Source organism: Phycodurus eques, chromosome 9 (genome assembly GCF_024500275.1).
Source record: "Phycodurus eques isolate BA_2022a chromosome 9, UOR_Pequ_1.1, whole genome shotgun sequence".
Lineage (NCBI taxonomy): Eukaryota > Metazoa > Chordata > Actinopteri > Syngnathiformes > Syngnathidae > Phycodurus > Phycodurus eques.
In genome coordinates this window covers 27828402-27846031 of record NC_084533.1, presented here as the reverse complement: position 1 = coordinate 27846031, position 17630 = coordinate 27828402, and the positions used below count along the sequence as shown (strand labels likewise).

At 42.0% G+C, this 17630-nt stretch overlaps 2 protein-coding genes across 3 annotated transcripts; one reads left to right on the top strand and one right to left on the bottom strand.

Moving 5' to 3' along the window:
* Nucleotides 1-410: 410 nt before the first annotated feature.
* Nucleotides 411-14151, bottom strand: cul4b (cullin 4B). The gene is made up of 20 exons (XM_061685479.1): nucleotides 13268-14151; nucleotides 11567-11682; nucleotides 11379-11482; nucleotides 11210-11279; nucleotides 10158-10231; nucleotides 9925-10087; nucleotides 9718-9807; nucleotides 8607-8689; nucleotides 8440-8507; nucleotides 7377-7495; nucleotides 7085-7277; nucleotides 6904-7008; nucleotides 6707-6817; nucleotides 6535-6620; nucleotides 5479-5586; nucleotides 5276-5389; nucleotides 4266-4371; nucleotides 4009-4181; nucleotides 3787-3939; nucleotides 411-1182 (listed from the first exon to the last, which is right to left on the bottom strand). Exons 1-20 carry the CDS (start codon nucleotides 13701-13703, stop codon nucleotides 1087-1089), a joined length of 2568 nt encoding a protein of 855 aa, XP_061541463.1. The 5' UTR covers nucleotides 13704-14151; the 3' UTR covers nucleotides 411-1086.
* A 498-nt stretch (nucleotides 14152-14649) lies between these two features.
* mcts1 (MCTS1 re-initiation and release factor) lies at nucleotides 14650-17142 on the top strand. 2 transcript variants are annotated; one of them, XM_061686379.1, is made up of 6 exons: nucleotides 14650-14839; nucleotides 15107-15259; nucleotides 15339-15436; nucleotides 15615-15748; nucleotides 16774-16841; nucleotides 16919-17142. In XM_061686379.1, the coding sequence occupies exons 1-6, from the start codon at nucleotides 14829-14831 to the stop codon at nucleotides 16998-17000; spliced, it is 546 nt and encodes a 181-aa protein (XP_061542363.1). In that variant the 5' UTR covers nucleotides 14650-14828; the 3' UTR covers nucleotides 17001-17142. The 2 variants fall into 2 exon arrangements, with proteins under 2 accessions (XP_061542363.1, XP_061542362.1); XM_061686378.1 differs by lacking the exon at nucleotides 14650-14839 and having other exon boundaries at nucleotides 15093-15259.
* Nucleotides 17143-17630: the final 488 nt, after the last annotated feature.

Sequence of the window (17630 nt, the reverse complement as noted above, 5' to 3'; positions counted from 1 at the left end):
TTTCTGAGCCGCTTCTCCTCACTATGGTCGCGGCCAATAGCCTACCACTGAATTCCAAATGAAATTTCAAAGGAATTGAGCACCCCCAAAATACATAAATGCTCATAAAAAAAAAACTAAACAAAAAAACTATACAGTAGCTGAAAGAAAAAAAAAACCCGGATTGAAAGTTATTTTAATTTTAAACAAGGACCTAACATGTTTGTACAAATGTGTTTATTCATTCGTGCTGTACCCCAATGTAATATCCACGCCTCACTGTCGGCAAGAGTGTAAGAAGTCTTTAGTGTGTTAAATGGCAGGTGGAGGGAAAAACAGGGTAGGATGATGATGAAATGTGTGCTTTTGGCCCTTAAATGGTAACCCCAAAAAAAAAAAAAAAAAAAAAAAAAAAAAAAAAAAGAGTGGACCAGAAGCAGGTTAAAATGTCATGCCAGATATGAAAAACAAAAATATCAAAGATGGAGCGCTTGATGGTGTAGCGGCTTGAATAATAAAATTATCCTTTTTTTCTGTTTTGTGAAGCCCATCACAGCTTTGACAATCTGAATTTGACACCTACACCACCCATGTAGTCTCATATTTGACAGGGGCTGAGGAAACAAAGACATTTGTAATGTGTTTGGAACGTTTTTGAATGTGTGTTGGCATTTACAAGGGGGTGACCATTTAAAAAAAAAAAAAAAAAAAAGAAAGGGCAAAGTGACTCGGTAACAAAGAGCATATTGTTTCAAAGTGTGGACAAAAAAAGTTTGAAAATAAATATTTCCCTTGCTTGAAAAAAAAAGAAAAGGAAAAAAAAACAGCAAAGTGTGTGTGTGTATGTATACGTGTGAGTCTTTTGTCCAATGAGCTCAGAGGCACTGAGATGTTTGGACAAAACTCTCTCTCTCGATGGAGGCGCAGTCCACAGAATCTTAAGACCCTCTGACAAACATCCTGCGGAGCGGCTTCCATTCAGCTCGTCGGTGGCTGGGTTGACGATGACAATGCTAACATCCACCGGGGCAAAAAGTTTCGTAGACACGGGTCACTCGTGACCCTCTGTACCTCTTTCTCACTGTCACTTCTTTTTTTGTTTGTTCTCTAAGCCACATAGTTGTATTGGTTGGGATTCTCTTTGTCACGCTCCATATAGTCCCTGTCAATGAGAGACTCTATCCTCTTCTTCAGGTCAGCAGGCTGCGTGGAAAAGCAGAGAGAAGGCATGTTTGAGCCACTGTTAATATACGCAAAAACAAGGTATGTATTACACAACATTAACTACACTTGCACAATGTAATAGGATTCAGTATAAGCACTCAGGCTGATTAAAAAGATCAAACCCGTGTCACTTTAGTGTGACAATTGACAAATGTGTTTATTAGGCTTTACACGATCAGGATTTTTGGGGCCGATCAGCGAGATTAAAAAAATGACAACCGATCACAAAATGGAGCAATGTGGCCATTTACATGACAAAAAATAAGCCAGTCAGTCACAATTAAGACTGAGTGACGTGACGGAAGACGTATCTCGGGCCGGGCAATATGGGCTCCAAAAATATCTTTTCCCCCCACAAAAATCCAATTTCTGATTTGAAACATTTTCTTCCCTTTTGTTTATAGAAATGACAGGGACATTATTCAAAACAAGTTCATCTTTTTTTCCACCAGTATGTGTTTTTCAATTGCAAAATATGTGCCTTGGCTCCATAAAGGTTGGAAATCACCGCTCTCGTCAGGTCATGTATTCTAATCAGTCAGGTCAAACCAACATTACAACATGACAGAAATAATGGGTGCTAACTTACTGTACTGAAATTACTTTATTGTAATTAAATTATTTCACACGCACCAAAACCTTAGAGCACGATTTGACAGAACGCCTGCATGTCCGCTTACAACCGTTAGCGCTAGCGCTAGGATGCTAGGCCACATAACGTTTTGTTGCCTGCTTGCGAGCCGTATCGTATTAAAAGTACGTGAAAATACCTCAAGCAACCCTAAAACGAATGTCCTCTCAAGAGCACTGGTGACCACCAACACACGTGTTTCCCCCCCCATTCTGTTCCTATAAACACACGGCGCGATCCATTATTGTTGTCGTCGCCGTGGTAACGAGTGTATCCGGTCGCGTTTGAGTTGACAAGATGAAGCCCAGTGATCGTAAAAAAAAGGATACGGTGGTATCGGAATACAAGATTTTATTGCAGTAGTCTGACATCGTGAAAGACCAAATTTGTTTTTTCGTCTGATCCGACACCGCTGACGTTTTTTTTTTTTTTGGCTAACTTTATTGGATTTACAGTATGTCAAAAGACATGCGACAAGGCTAAAAATAAACTAGCTTTTGGATTCCAATATACTGTACAGTGACGGTGATGCAGAGTAAATGTCTTTTGTGGAGCCGATCAGATCGACGAATTATGACATTAAAGCTTATCAGATTGGTTTAAAGTCTAGTGGTTATTGTATATTTTATTTACCCACAACCAAATAGGTACTGTTAAATTACAAGCACTTTCACACTGTCAATCCCAATGTGTGTTATGTTGAAGTCCCTGTGAAGTGAAAATGTTTTCTAAAAGAGGAGTGTTGTTGTTAACAACCCTGCCAAAGATCCATCCATTCTCAATACCGCTTATACTGGTCAGGGTCTCGGGGCGGTGGAGCGTATCCCTGCTGCCTTCGAGTAAAAGGCAGACTACTCCCTGAACTGATCGCCAGCCGGTCGCAAGTCACATGTAGACACTGACAATTACTCGCGCTTACATTCAAACCACGCCCCACTAGACTGTCCACTGTCAATCAAATACCACTACTCCAACCTGGAAAAAAATTAATGCTACTTTGCCTAGTATCTTTCTTATGCCTACACAAGCTACATTTTTGAGCAGGTAAAATATACCCGCTAAAAGCCTCCAGTGGGTGGAATATATCACAACGGGTCATTGGGCGGCTCTTCCATGCTGCAACAACGAGGTTCTCTAAAGTGGCCACGCCAGCGCAAAGTCCCTCTCCACACGCTGGCTGTTAAGTCAGACTTTTTGAGAAAAAGAAAAAAAGCTCCTAGTCACTCTGCCGTTTTTCTCTTTGTGATGTGAATGTGCTCATGGCTGACAATGAGGCGCTCCAAAGCTGCTACGCCAGCAGAATATCGCGGACAGTGACTATTTTTGTTGTAGTTGTTAGGAGAAATGATTGTCATACATGTCCATCAGGAATGGAAGTGTTCCTCCCCCAGAATTATTAAAAAAAAAAAAAAAAAAAAAAAAAAAAAACGGTCTTCCACCATCTTATGTCATCCTACATGTTATGATATATGCTGTCAGGTTTGTTTTTTGGTGTCAATTTTATGTTGCATATTGTCCTGTAGTTGGTGCCTTGTGTGTGAGAGTAAATTTTATCTACTCCCAGAGGTCATGCTGCGGATTGCAGAAATGGCTGCTTGCCATTTTGTCGCCAGACAAACAAAGATAGACTACGGTGCATTCTGTCTCGCGTTCAAATACTAGTTACGTTGCCGTCGTAGAGACGAAACTCTATTGTAAACCGAGGACCCCCTGTATTGGATCTCAATTGATTGTGTAGGTGCACCTAAAGAAGTGTCCTGTAAAGCAGAATTAGCCTGAATCAGTGACTAAGGCACAGTATAAAGGTTGACTGACTGATAAGGAATAACAAAACCTGGAATGTCCAGTATTGACCAACAGCAAGCTACTGATAACTGAACTGAATCTTTTTGCGCGTAAGAACCGCTAATGGAGCCCCGTTTGCTCTGCAGCATTCCCCGACTGTCAATCACCTTGACGGGGAACTTGAGCTGGTTGTACACCTCGGACATGAGAAGGTTATGGCTCAGAGTCTTTCTCATCTTCATGATGCGCACAATGGCGGCGTCGATCTGGTACTGTCGATCCTGGAAGACCCTCTCTGTGGTGCTGGCCTGCTCCTCCACCTGCAGCGACAGAAAAACTTCAGGTTCACTGCCGACATCCCCTGTGAATGTGGGAGCGAAAAGCTGTACCGTCTCTTTCATCTGGATCTGGTTGATTTTAATTCGGAAAAGCCTGTGTTTGAATTCGTCGTTGCAGGAGAACTTGTCGCCGTCCTCCACGTCTTTGCTTTTAGGGATTTTGGTGAGGACGCGCGCTTTGCCACACGCCAGTGACTGCAGAGTGCGACGCAGCTCACTATCCTCTGTCAACAACATGACATGACTGGGATCAGTGGCGCTCAATGAAGGTTGACACGGCAGCAGAGTGTTGGTGAAAACAGGCGTACCTATTCCTGAGGCCAGTTTGATCTCCTCCAGGGTGAACTCCTCCCCTTCGTTGAACATCAGCAACACGAGTGTTTGGAAAAGTGACACCTGCAGCTCCTTCTTGCCCTGGTGCGAGAAACAGGACATTGACAGTTGATGAGAAGAACTTCATCAGAGTAGCAGAAAATTTGTTTTTTTTAGCCCAGCTGTATCTAAGTCTCACCTACTAAATAAAAATGAATACAATAAACCCGTGCTACTGGAGTTATCGGGACTTAGCCCTGCCAACAATTGCAAAAATAAAAACACGAATAATTGTAATACAGTAATTATCACTGCCTCCATGAATTTAAACTATCCCTACAATTAATCATAACACTTTTTTTTCCAATAATAACAAAATGTGCATGTGAAGTTGTGCAGTATTGTTGTTGTGTATTTTGCATGTGCGCGTGTAGCTTTAAAAGGTGGGACCTGGCTAAGTGAGTGACATGTGAGTTAGCAAATGAGAGTTGGCTGTTGTGAGCTACGGGTAGCGGGTGGCTAAGCGGCTAAACCAGTCTGCGTGTTAAACGCTAGTGCGTCAATTGTGGCTGTAAATACTTGTGTATGAATGTGTTGTGATTGAGTTTTTCCACCATGCGGCGAGGAGCCGCCACGCGCTGCAGGCTCGGCAGATCGGCTCGCCGGCCTTCACACGAGGGGAGCACAGAAGCCACGAGTCCCGGAATCGATATATTGGCCACCCCTGTTCCATTTGTATGATTTACTGCTGTGTTGATGCTAAAGTAACAGTTGTTTGCTGCTTTAAATTGACGGTTATCGCGATGCTAATTTGCATTAGCCCGTCTATAGTGTTTCCCATTGTATGTGAGCATTAAGCTAGCAGAGTTAGTCTAACGACAATGGGGGTGATGCTGTGTTGAAATTACTTAGAGAAAACATTTATGAGCGTTCACAGCAGTTGAATTTGGGTGGGGTCATGGTTTATAGTCCAGACTTTGCGGTATTCCAGAAAAGAAGGACCCACCTCTTTAAATTCCGCTTTTAAAACACAGTGGCCGAGCGTGGACTGCCACTGCAGCTTCCTGCCGCTGTGTTTGCCCAGGTAGAAGGTCTTGAAGATCTCTTGCAGCCGCACCATCTGGACGCAGATAACAGCGGCGTTTCAGTGCAACACGTTGATTACATGTCAGGCTATAAAAACAGCTATTACTTGAAATATTTGCTCACCTCGGGAGGCAGGTGCACTTCCATGGGGATGTAGGTGGGCCAGTAGCCCATCGTGAGGATGTTCACGGTCAGTTCGATGTTACCGGGAATGTTTTGGCACTGCATATACTGAAAGACATACGACATGACAAGACATGAACACCCTTTCTTTGGTGAGGCATTCAGTCTGATGACAATGACATGTTTGAAGACAATATGACAATGTTTCAGTAATAGATACAGTGCCGTAACAAAGTACTGGCCTTCACAAATAAATTTTTTTTTTTTTGCAGTTTCCCTACTTTGTTTACAATGACCAAACAAAAGGACAGGTGCAGCTCAATAAATTACAATACGAATAGTGTAGGAGAGCTCATTGTATTTCACTATTCCAATTCCAAACGTGAAACTCATAAATTATAGAGATTTATTCAATCAACACAAGAAAATTGTTGTCAGAAGGCCAATTCCAACCTCATTTCCATGTTAACATCTTTTTGACTGTTGTTTAACATTTTAATTTCTTGGAAATGGTCAAATGCGGGTTGTCGTTAGCTGTAAGCTCAAATCATCAAACTAATAATGTGAAATAATTTTTTGGGGAATTGAGTACGAGTAGGTTTTCACTGTGTAAACACACTTAAATCACCTCTTTGGTCATGTTATGATTTTCGTCAAATATTTAACGATATTACCTGACTAATATACCCGATATATATATATCGGTTTACAACGGCGTTCTGTTTCTACGGCGAGAACATAACCCAGATTTGTGCCTGAGAGAATACACCATAGTCCATCCCTAAACTATGTTGTTCTTAAAGCACTCCCTGAATAAAGATGGATTTGATAATGAAGATAATCGCTATAGAAAATAGCTGAATGGCTGTCTAGTGTCTGTATTTTGGCGGTAATTACATGATGGATAAATTGAAAAACATGAGGCCACTTTGGCTGTCACCTCCCTGCCAACACCAATTTGAAAATTGGAGCTCATTCCCTGTCCTTTTTCTCTATAAATGGGACTTTCCAGCAAATTGGCTGCAGGAAACAACTGACCTTTTTGTTCATTCTCACCTGTTTGAATTGCACCATGATATCTTTAGAAAGCTCCATATCTTTGAACATCCCCTCCAGTTTGCTGGTGAATGCTGCTCCACATTCTAGTGCAAAAATCACATGGTCAATCTCCATGCTCAATCACTCATATTGTGCATTTAACTTTTAAAAAAATATATATTTTTTTTACCATGTTTTAATTTGGACAACATTGACTTCTCAGCATCCACAGACGCACTTTTCCCCACCAGTAACCTCTTGGCTAGGTCCTTCTTGTAAAAGGCCTCAAAAACATCCTTTCCTAAAAGAAAGGAAATGCGGGAATATACTCAGTGATGACCACAGACGGGAAACTCCGCCACTGTTACAAAGCTTGTTAATTATTACCATAGATGAATCTAAATATAATCATGATTTTGTCCAGCATCTTTTCCAATTCTTCATCTGTTGCCTCTTTGTTTCCAGCTCGCAGTTTAGAATCCACGTGTTTGGCTGGAGATGAAACAACATTTAGAAACAAGAGCGGACATTTGGGAAAGGGCGACTTCGAACGTGTGGAAAATCGCACCTATGAGCTCTGCAGGCTTATTTGGCCGCTTGTTGATGAATGTTTCGAAAGCTTCCTTCATGGCATTCACAAACTTCTCGTTCTTCATGAAGCACACGTCGATGATGTGGTCCACCTTGTCTTTGAAGTCCAGCAATTCTTGCACCATCGTTTTGTCTTTTTCTGGGTTGATCACGATTGTGCTTCCGAAAGCCTGGAGGATGAGTTGGGAGAATGTCGTCGGAATTAAAACTTCCAGATCCTAGAAAATGGTGTCTTTCATCGTATTTACAAAATATTGACAGACACCTACCTTTATGTACTCGATCCAGTGTTGCAGGAGGACCTGGACGCCACCTCGCACTCGACTGAAGAGCTGATAGAGGAGAGACAGATCCTGAATCCTGTTTTCATCCAGCAGGTGCGTCAGCCCTGGAACAAAAAATAAGTCACTCAGTCACAATTAAGACTGAGTGGCGTGACGGAAAATGTATCTCGGGCCGGACGATATGGTCTACAATAAAATCCCCGATTTTTCCCCCCACAAAAATCCAATTTCTGATTTGAATTATTTTCTTCCCTTTTGTTTATAGAAATGACAAGGACATTATTCAAAAAAAGTTCTACGTTTTTTCCCCCTCCAGTGTTTGTTTTCCCCTATTAACTTGCATCAACCTCTAGAGCAGTGTTTCCCAACCAGTGTGTCGGGGTTGGAAATCACTGCTCTACAGAAATAACAGAAACACATATTAAAGGTGTGAAAATTAAGTGTTTCCTCTCCTTTTTTGTCATTTGAAACACAATGTGAAAATAATTCTGCTCATGTTGTCTCTTTCTGACAGAAATTAAATTTACTTGTCATTTTTATGTAAAAAAAATAAATAAAAATCACTAGCAGGGCTGAAAAAGTCACAAACTATGGCGACATAGTTGCAACACTAATAATGACAGTGCATTAGTAAACTAGCTCCTTTGTGCATGTGAGCGGGAATGCACTTTAAACAAAAATCATCCTGAAAAAGTAAAATTCATCAATAAAAATGGATTATATAGCGTACACTTCATATCAGTTGTGGTCCTCGCCCCAGTGAATCATGGGAGAATTACACTTGGTTTAATGAGATTACAAGGAGGTGACACACACCTGGGAGCATTAGGTAAAGTGTGAAAATCTACACGAAGACTCCGGTTGGTGTTGTGTATTTCTGTCCTGTTTACATGTCTTGAGCCATTTGGCTGTGTCTGCTTGTGTTGTGTTTATTGTTTATTATTCTGGTCCATATGCGTGTGGGGAGGTGCAAAGATGTGTGTTTGGGACCTCCTCTGTGCCAGATATCATGACCTTGCTCCGTGCTATATCTGTTATGTGATCTTACCTTTTTGCAGAGTGGCTGTGAGATGTTCACCCAGCAGCTGCTTCTCAACTGTGGCAATAAGAGGTTTTCTGCAATTCAAAGACACAATGCTTCGGACAATGCTCTTTTTTTTTTTTTTTTTTTTTTTAAATCAGAATGACAATTCAAAAGTGAAGTGGAACACTCACTGTGTGCTCTGGTCTAGATATGTAATGACTCGGTCCGCCTCCTCCTCCAAGCGTTTGTTGACGTGATGCAAATACTCGGGTACCTGCAAGCACACAACGGCCAAGCAGTGAGTTTTACTGTACAGTAGCTCTTGATAAGGCAGGGAACCATATTTGGTGACGTGAGTCAAAATGAACACCACGCACGTCTACCGTAGCATTCATGTGGATTCCTTCAACCAACTACATGTACATCTCAATAAATTAGAATACGGTAGAGAAGTTCATTAATTTCAGTTTGCATACATTTATAAACATTCATTAAATATGAGAAAATACTTTTCAGAGGGCAAATTCCTGCTTAATTTCTACATTAAAAATCATTTTCCTTGTTTCTTGATTGTGTGTTATGTAATATTCTAGTTTCTAGAGATGGTAAATTGGGGTTTTCATTTGTGCTAAGGTATAATTATCCAAATTATACATACATATTTTGAAGAAAATCATGAAATATTTTCACTCTAAGTGTGTGTAGTGCATCTCCGTTTCACTTTTTGAATTGAACTACTTCACTAAATCTAACTTTGGTCACGATTCTAATTTATTGAGATGCACCTGTAAAGAAAAATGATGATAAAAAACAATTGTGATGACAAGTGATGTTAAATGTTCATCTAGCCACTGCAATAAAGTAATTTAATGACAGTAAGTTAGCACCCATTATTTCTGTCAGTTGTAATGTTGATGTGGCCTAAACTTATGTCAGTGGCCAATCCTTGAATGCCCCCTAGAGGTCATTGATGTTTTAACTTTTGTCTAAAATGTCAAGAGAATAATTCGCGCAGGGGCGGCTTGCGAGGATAAGCTGTATAGAAAATGGATGGGCAGATACAGTACACAAGTATATACAATAAATGAACATATAAATACGCACAATGCTCCATCTTGTGATCAGATAGGTGATCGGTTATCGTTTTTTTTTTAAAACTTGCTGATCGGTGATCGGCCCCAAAACTCCTGATCGTGTAAAGCCTAGTAAATAGACACCCTGGCAACTATTTTGAGAAAATGCAGGTCGGTGTGGTGTTTGTCCAGTTCTTCCTACTGACAAGAATACAGTCACGGCGCTCACCTCTCGCTCCTGCATCAGCCTTTGGCCCTCTGCAGCGTACAGACGATTTGTCTCCTCCAAAAAGCGCTGCTCGAAGGAGTCTTGATAAATCTGTCAGGGTCAGAGCGCTTTCATTAATGTAATCCGTCAACAGGACGCTGGCGGAGAAAATCTACCAAAAAAATGACACGGGCCATCAGTACAAACGATACCCGTCAGTCGGGTTACCTGCAGGTCCGAGAGCATGCTCAGCAGGCTCCTCAGCAGACTGCGGTCTATCGCCTCGCCGCTGCGCTCCCTCTCGATGAGCAGCAGAATGCCGTCGATGGTTTTGCTCTGGACCTTCAGGTCGCTGATGATGTAGAACCTGAAGAGCTCCAGACCCATGTCCCTGCGCGAGACGAACAAACAGAATTGTGAGCGGGGACTTCACACAAGACATTTGGCCACAGATCACTCACCAGATGGACGGCAGCATAGAGTTTTGTAAAACATAGGTGCGGTCCAAAAATAAAAATATACCCCTGATCATGATCTGTGGGGAAAAAGAACATTCTGATTAAAAGCCATCCACAATTTTCCATCGCTCTTTTTTCTCATTCACGTCCTGGGCGAGAGGCGTGGCACACCCTGGGCTGGTCGCCAGTCAAATAGAAAACCATTCCCACTCACATTCACCAGTTTTGGGGATGTGAGAGGAAGCCAGAGAAAACCCGGAGAAAACCCAAGTAAGCACAGGTAGAACATGAAAACTCCACACAGAAGGGCGTGAGCCAGGATTGGAACCCGGGACCTCTTGACTGCGAGGCAGGCGTGCTAACCACCAGGATGAAACCAAATTGTAATAAAAACGATTGTGTTCTACCTATGAGGCAGCAAGGGGGTGGCGACGTGACTGGGTTTGCCTTGGGCCCCCAAATGACTAGCTACGGCCCTGGGCCGAGCCGGCCTGACAATCCAACTGCGATGAGAGGCTGGTGCATTGACGAAGAACTGTCAAACGTATATCGCAATTATCTACAAAATATTTTTGTTCCTTTTCAACCTGTTTCAGCAAGTTGACCCATGGCAATCAGTGTTGCGGGTATAATGAGGTAGCCTTCGGGGTTCCCGCAACAAAATACGGACAATCCGTAACATCGGACAGCTCCGGACCGCCACGTCATTTTATGTGAAATTATTTTTTGCATGATTTTTTTTGTGCGTCGACTTCATGTTTCTTGCTAAAATACCAAAATTGCAACATGACTTCACTTTTAATTACGTTGAGGTATGGAAGCATTTTTTGTTACAAATCTCCTTTGTAAATAAATTGAATATTAGTTGAGCAAACACATTTTTACTGGCATGTGATTTCAGAACTGGCTATGCACTAATTTGTTGTGTCTCTGTAATAATATAAGCCGACCATACTTTTTTATGGGTTCACGGGTTTTAACGGCCTTCCGAGGGAAACCATAACGACGATGTGGCCCGTGACGAAAATGAGTTTGACACCCGCATTAAAACATACCATTTGTCTGCAATGATCCTGCCAGCACTTGTCTATTTTTTTCAGGAAGAGCACGCTGTCCAGGACACCCGTGAGACCAGTATTAAGGTCAACGTCAGGTTGCTACTCGTACATTAATGGTGCATTGGCTGAATTTAGCAGGTCTGTCTTGTAAAAAAAAAAAGGATATTCTCTGAACTGATTGATCTGGGCCTTGATGTGGTCTTCACACACGGCCCTCAGCTGTTTGTAAAGCTTGGCAGAGATCTTGTGGGAGCACAGGTTCTCGACAGCCTGCAGAAGGGACAAAAGACAACATGAGGTTTAGACGTAGGAAGTCCAGAAAGGAGCGATCGGGGACGAGGCGGGACGCGCTACCTGGTAGAGCTCCTCCAGGTTGTACTTGATGGAAGTGCTGTTCTGAATGGCCTCCACCGCCTCCTTCAGCTTCTGCCATGTTTCCTGTGTGTAGTTCTCCGGCAACTTGGGCTTTTCTGGGTGTAGAACAACATGGGTTTGTTTTTATACTAGCTGTAATCACAACTACAGTTCTGCCTTTACAGGGGTAATAATGCTGAGTATTGATTGACAATGCCAGAGAGGTATTAATTGAAACAAGAAAAATTATTATGGTAGCGCAGCGATGCATTCGACTGAGACTGATTTATCTTTTGCCACATAAATGAACTCATCTGCTAAAGATTTTGAATTTCATGTCATTAGCTCAAAAGATATTCCGCCCAAGAGCTACTTTTTCGCCATAAAAGTCCTATTCTACCCAATTTATTGGACACAAGATTAAAATCACTATTAAAAAAAATGGAAATTAATGGTTGGAAACACATGACAGTCCCTTCTGACAGTGATTATCGCCGTCTGGCAACTATTTTATACGTCACACCAGATGCAAGTGCTGCCATCATTTGATTATCCGACTGCGGGATGATGCCCTGTCATCAGAGGTGCGTAATGTTTGCGAAAAATTGTACTCAAGTAACAGGGCAGAGAATATGACTCAAATAAAAGTAAAAGTAATTACTTCATTTATATATAAGTAAATATGTAGTGACAAAAACTACAAGCACTTTTTAATCAGACCGTGAACCTCAAATAGACAAAAATATAAACGAGGAATGTGGCACTATAACAATAGTAAATTAAATCTTGATAAAATAACACATTAAGGCAGAACCAGACACAAGAAATGGTCTTAAACTTTGTTTATACAGGACAACTTCGAAATTGGAGTTCTTGTAGGCTGGAATGCGGACGTTTTTAGGCAGGCACAGCGCATGACATAACTTTTCTTTTTCATGGTCTGTAAGTACACATTGCCGAGTATCCCCCTCCATTCTTTTTGCCATGCTAAGCTTCATATGAAGGAGTCACTTTGAAAACTGTGCTTCTGTGTAAGCGGGGCCGTGGAGAGATAAAGTATGAGCTTGTTAGCTTTTGTGGAACAAACGCTGACATTGTGGGAATAAGGAATACAAGTTAATGTAACCGTAGCAACTTTACTACTTTTCTGTAGCATGTTTACGTCACCTGCAAATACTTGTTTACGGCACTGCTTGAGGAGCATGCATGTAAACAACACTGTACGTTCCTTGAAAACTAGTTGCACTACCAGGTATTTTGAATGGCATTTTTCCATTGGATATTTTGTTTTTTTTTCATTGATTTTTGAAAATTATTTTCAGGAAAAATACTATTTTGGAAATATAACTGTCAGGGTATAAGATTACCTGTATCGGTATATGAAAACAGCACTACGATCGTTTGTGTAACACGGGTTCATGATAGTGCGCATGGTCGCTGTATGGTGTTGATGCTTTATGATCCTCTCCATGTGAAATGTTTTGCCACCATTGTGTGGCGGGTGTCAATTATCGGTGGATTGTCACTATTTGGGGGCTTATAACCGCAATGATGTGTATTGTTATTATAGAGTATTATGGCGTACATTGGAAATTCTTGAAGATTACCTTCTGGCGGGGGTTAGTGAAACCGTTGAGCCGATGGAGTAAAGTTGTAATGTTGTTTGCAAACAGCTGAACGGGTGTGTACTTTTACAGCTACCTTTGAAATTCTTGATGACGAGCTTCTTGGCGGCGCCGGGCTTGCTGTTGGAGAAGGTCCCGGAGCCCGCCGCGCTCTTGCTCAGTCCGTTGGCATGGTGGCCCCCCACGCCGGCGGCCAGGAGCACGGCTTTGCTTTTGTTGTTGGAGCACGAAGCAGCGGCAGCCTCCTCGGCCATTTTCACATCCAGCCCGATGAAGTCCACGGAATCCTCGAAGCGCAACTTCTTCTGGATGTGCGCCGGCGACGAGGAGGAAGTGAGGGTCTTGGGAGGCGAAGGGGAGATGGTGTCGCTGGTCTCGTCCCTCTCGGAGCCGTTTATTTTCCTCTTCTTCGAAGACAGAATGTTGCCGCTGTCGTTTTTGACATCAGTAGCCGTTGCTCTTGCCTCCTGGGTTGGCGGGGGGTTAGGGGAAGATAAACCTGTTGGAAACATTAAAGAACGGGGAATACTAATTCTTAGCAGCCAGTCTTCTGATCGGAAACTTCCCGAAAGCTAGCCGGGGAGGACGAGCTCAACGTCGGCGGGTGTTTCTGGGGCTCCACGCGAAGCCGCCCTCGGCTTGCTCCTCTTTATCCCGCGGGGGAGAAATATGAGCGAGTGTAAATTGTCAAAGTACAGAGCTCCACTTGAAGCTAGCCTGCTCTCTTTCTTGTTATTGCTGCTGGCGTCCAAAAAAAAAGATGGTGGCCTATTGCTTCCTCTTCTCGTCTCGCTCGTCTTTAACCGCGTTGACGAGTCATCCGGCCAGCAGCAACTGACAAAAGGAGCCGGTCAAAAAGAACCCTTACTGAGGAAATAAAGTTAGAATGCGAGTGGGATCACACGGAAGTAAACAGGCCGCTGGTAAACACGAGAAAAACGGCTCATGAAAACTACTCGGTGACCCCACCGGAAGTACTTTGTACAAAAGTACTTTTTGCACCAACGTGTTTTTTTTTAAATGTTTATTATCTTGACCACACGAGGGCGCCATCCAATGACTGCAGACGGTACCCGGTTTACGACGGAGTTAAGTCCCTACGTTGGCGATGTAGTTACGTCGTACAAGTTTATGCATTCCTCGTAAATCGCAACGAGCTGTCTTGTCTGTCTGTCTGTCTGTCTGTCTATCTATCTATCTATCTATCAATCTATCTATCTATCTATCTATCTATCTATCTATCTATCTATCTATCTATCTATCTATCTATCTATCTATCTATCTATCTATCTATTTATCTATCTATCTATCTAATCTATCTATCGTCCAGTGATTGGGGAAATAGTTTGACATGCACATTTAGCTATTAATTTTTTTTAACATATTCGTGAAAACGACAGGGGCGAATCACCCATGGAGATATTGTCAAATATAAAATTTTTGACAGGACTGTCGTAAAAATAACGTAAGTCGTCACGCACTCACACTGCTTTCCGGTAGCCGCAAAATAAGCGTGGAAGTGCTTAAAGGGTGACATTTTTGTACTATATTGTTGCCTCGTCACGTTTAAAATACGGCATCCCAGAAAATAAGGCTTTGACCCACTCAGGAAAAGCGAGGAGCGACGGCCAACGAACATGTTTAAAAAGTACGTGGTCATTATTTTGATACCGAAGCTAACGCTAACTGACTTAGCTAAGGCTCGGGTAGGTGTTCTCTTGTAAATGTTCATCTTAAACATATCCGTTCCATGCCTATTACCTTTCGGACTCTAATTTATAAACTTTACATGTTTTGACGAAGCTAAAAAGTCCCGGAAAGCTAAACCATATGATATGCTGTTGTCCACGATCACGGTATTCTTTTGATGTGCACGAAGATGAGTAAAAAGTCTTCTCGTCATGCCCTATTTTAGATTTGACGAGAAGGAGAATGTATCAAACTGTATACAGTTGAAAACGTCCGTCATCAAAGGGATAAAGAGCCAGCTGCTGGATCAATTTCCCGACATCGAATCATGGCTGAATCACATCATGCCAAAGAAGGACCCCGTCAAAATAGTGCGATGGTACGACTTCTCTCATTTCCATTCATTTAATTCTTGTGCAGTGAATCTGAACACTCCGTTCCGTTATTCTCCTTTTCAGCCACGAGCACATTGAAATCTTGACCGTGAATGGAGAGTTGCTCTTCTTCAGACAGCGGGAAGGACCCTTCTACCCCACACTCAGACTCTTGCATAAATGTAAGACTCTTACAGCCACTAGGGCAGGGTGACTATTGATTTTCTCGATTAATCAATTAGTTTTGTACAAGCGAAGGGGAAACATTGATTAAAATCAGATTCCCCCCCCCCCCATCTAGTTGTGGTTGTGGTATTCAATTATTTTGTGGTAACAACACGCCTCCTTATCTCTTCACAGATCCGTTCATTCTTCCTCACCAGCAAGTAGACAAAGGGGCCATCAAATTTGTCCTAAGTGGCGCCAACATCATGTGTCCCGGACTGACGTCACCAGGTGCCAAACTCTACCCAGCTGAATTGGATACAGTAGTTGTATCCTTCTTATCTATTGTTGGTTTGCGTGAAGTTGTACAAATTTTCTAGCTAAGTAGATGTTACATAAAGAGTATATTTATTCACATTGTGGGCCAGGAGCATTTATTTACTCGACTCTACCTGGCCTCCATTTGATGAGGGGAGTTTTTTTTTTTATTTGGACAAGATGTTGTCACGATACTAAAAGTAGGACTTGGGTACCATACCTGCATAAAGTACCTTGATACCGATTCTGAACCAGTATCACGGCAAAAACCTAAACGATCAGCACAAGTAGTGGAATCACTACATTAAATCAGAACAGCTGTTTTATAGATGAGTGACATGCGCATATCTATATAAACATCTACCCCTGTGAAACAGACTGAAATTCTATTGCGTTTCGGCCGTTTATTCTGATCGACGTGTTTATATGGAGCGTTTTTAACCCAATTTTATTTGGAATATTATACGTAAACCAGGCTATAGATGACAAATCCTAGTTGAGTTGTTTGAAGATTTATAATAACCATAATCTCAACGCTAATTTTCGTAAGCCCATCTCGTTGCATGATGTTATCTTAAAGCAAGCAGAGTTTTGTTCAGCAAAATTACATGGTTTGGTTTAACATATTTGTTTACATATACTGTACAAGGTTTAATACTTTGTCTTAGGTGTAAGTTTTACAACAAACTTCAACTGGGACTTGAATCATAATGTTGATTCCACTTTTGTCTTCAGAAGTTGTCCCTCTGTGTTTGCCAAATTGTTGTCATATGGAGACAGAGGCTGAATAAAGTATGCTACAATCTACCGCAACTTTTACGTGCAATTAATAAACAGATTGAAGCAAGCACACTTAACCTTTTTTTGGGAGAACTGTTTGCTGTCTCCCAAACTGCGCACTTTAGTAGCAATTTATTTTTGACGACTCCAGTTTTACTAGTCATAAATTGTAATGTTTATTCCAAAGTATAAAGGCCTCCCTTCCAAAAGACGCCCAAGCATTCAAGTGTATGTTGTCCTTGACAAGAAAACGTAGGCCATCATGGCAGAAGGCAAACAACACGCGCTGTGTGTTGGCGTCATGAAGATGTCTGCAGAGAGCATGTAAGCGTCAAAGCGCATTCAAAGTTGTAGGCTGAATCACGACACTGATGTTGACAATCGTTTCTTTTTGCACACAGAGAAAAAGTCAACAAGGGCATTGGCATTGAGAACGTTCACTATCTAAATGACGGACTGTGGCACATGAAGACGTATAAATGATACAAAAAAAAAAAAAGGCACCGAACCTTCCTGCCAAGACATATTGCTCTTGATAGCAGCTGTTTACACTGGCTTAAGGCTTTGTACCAATTCACCATTGTGCACCAATTAAACGAGACGTCTCCCTCTTCTTCTTTCTTCACACTGGACCTGATTCATGGAAAACAGGATGTTTGTACAACGACTGAGGTGTGACCCAACCATGCCAATAAACCCAATGGTCAACTGTAATCAAACAAACATGTTCATATTGTAAATTGACTTCAGAGATTAGTTTCAACATACATTGTACGTTTGAAAATAATTGAAAATGTGCAAAGCCTGAAAACTATGTGGTACTTAATTGTGGAGACGTACGGTAGTTTTAAACTGTATTTCAGGTTTCCTGATTTTTTTTGGGGGGGGGGGGGGGGCGCATTCACACCCCCCGTGGCTAAAATGGGACCCAGTGATGTCGCCACTCCTCCACTAAATCAGAAGTGCCTTTGTTCGCGTCAGCGGTTATCTGGCACAATTGTGACGTGCAGTTAGGTAGCTAGCAAGCTAGCTATGCCCACACAACAGAAAAAAAAAAAGTTTTCCTTCGGATAGTCCGCTGGCGTGGCCACATGTAGGGCGCCTTGTTGCCCT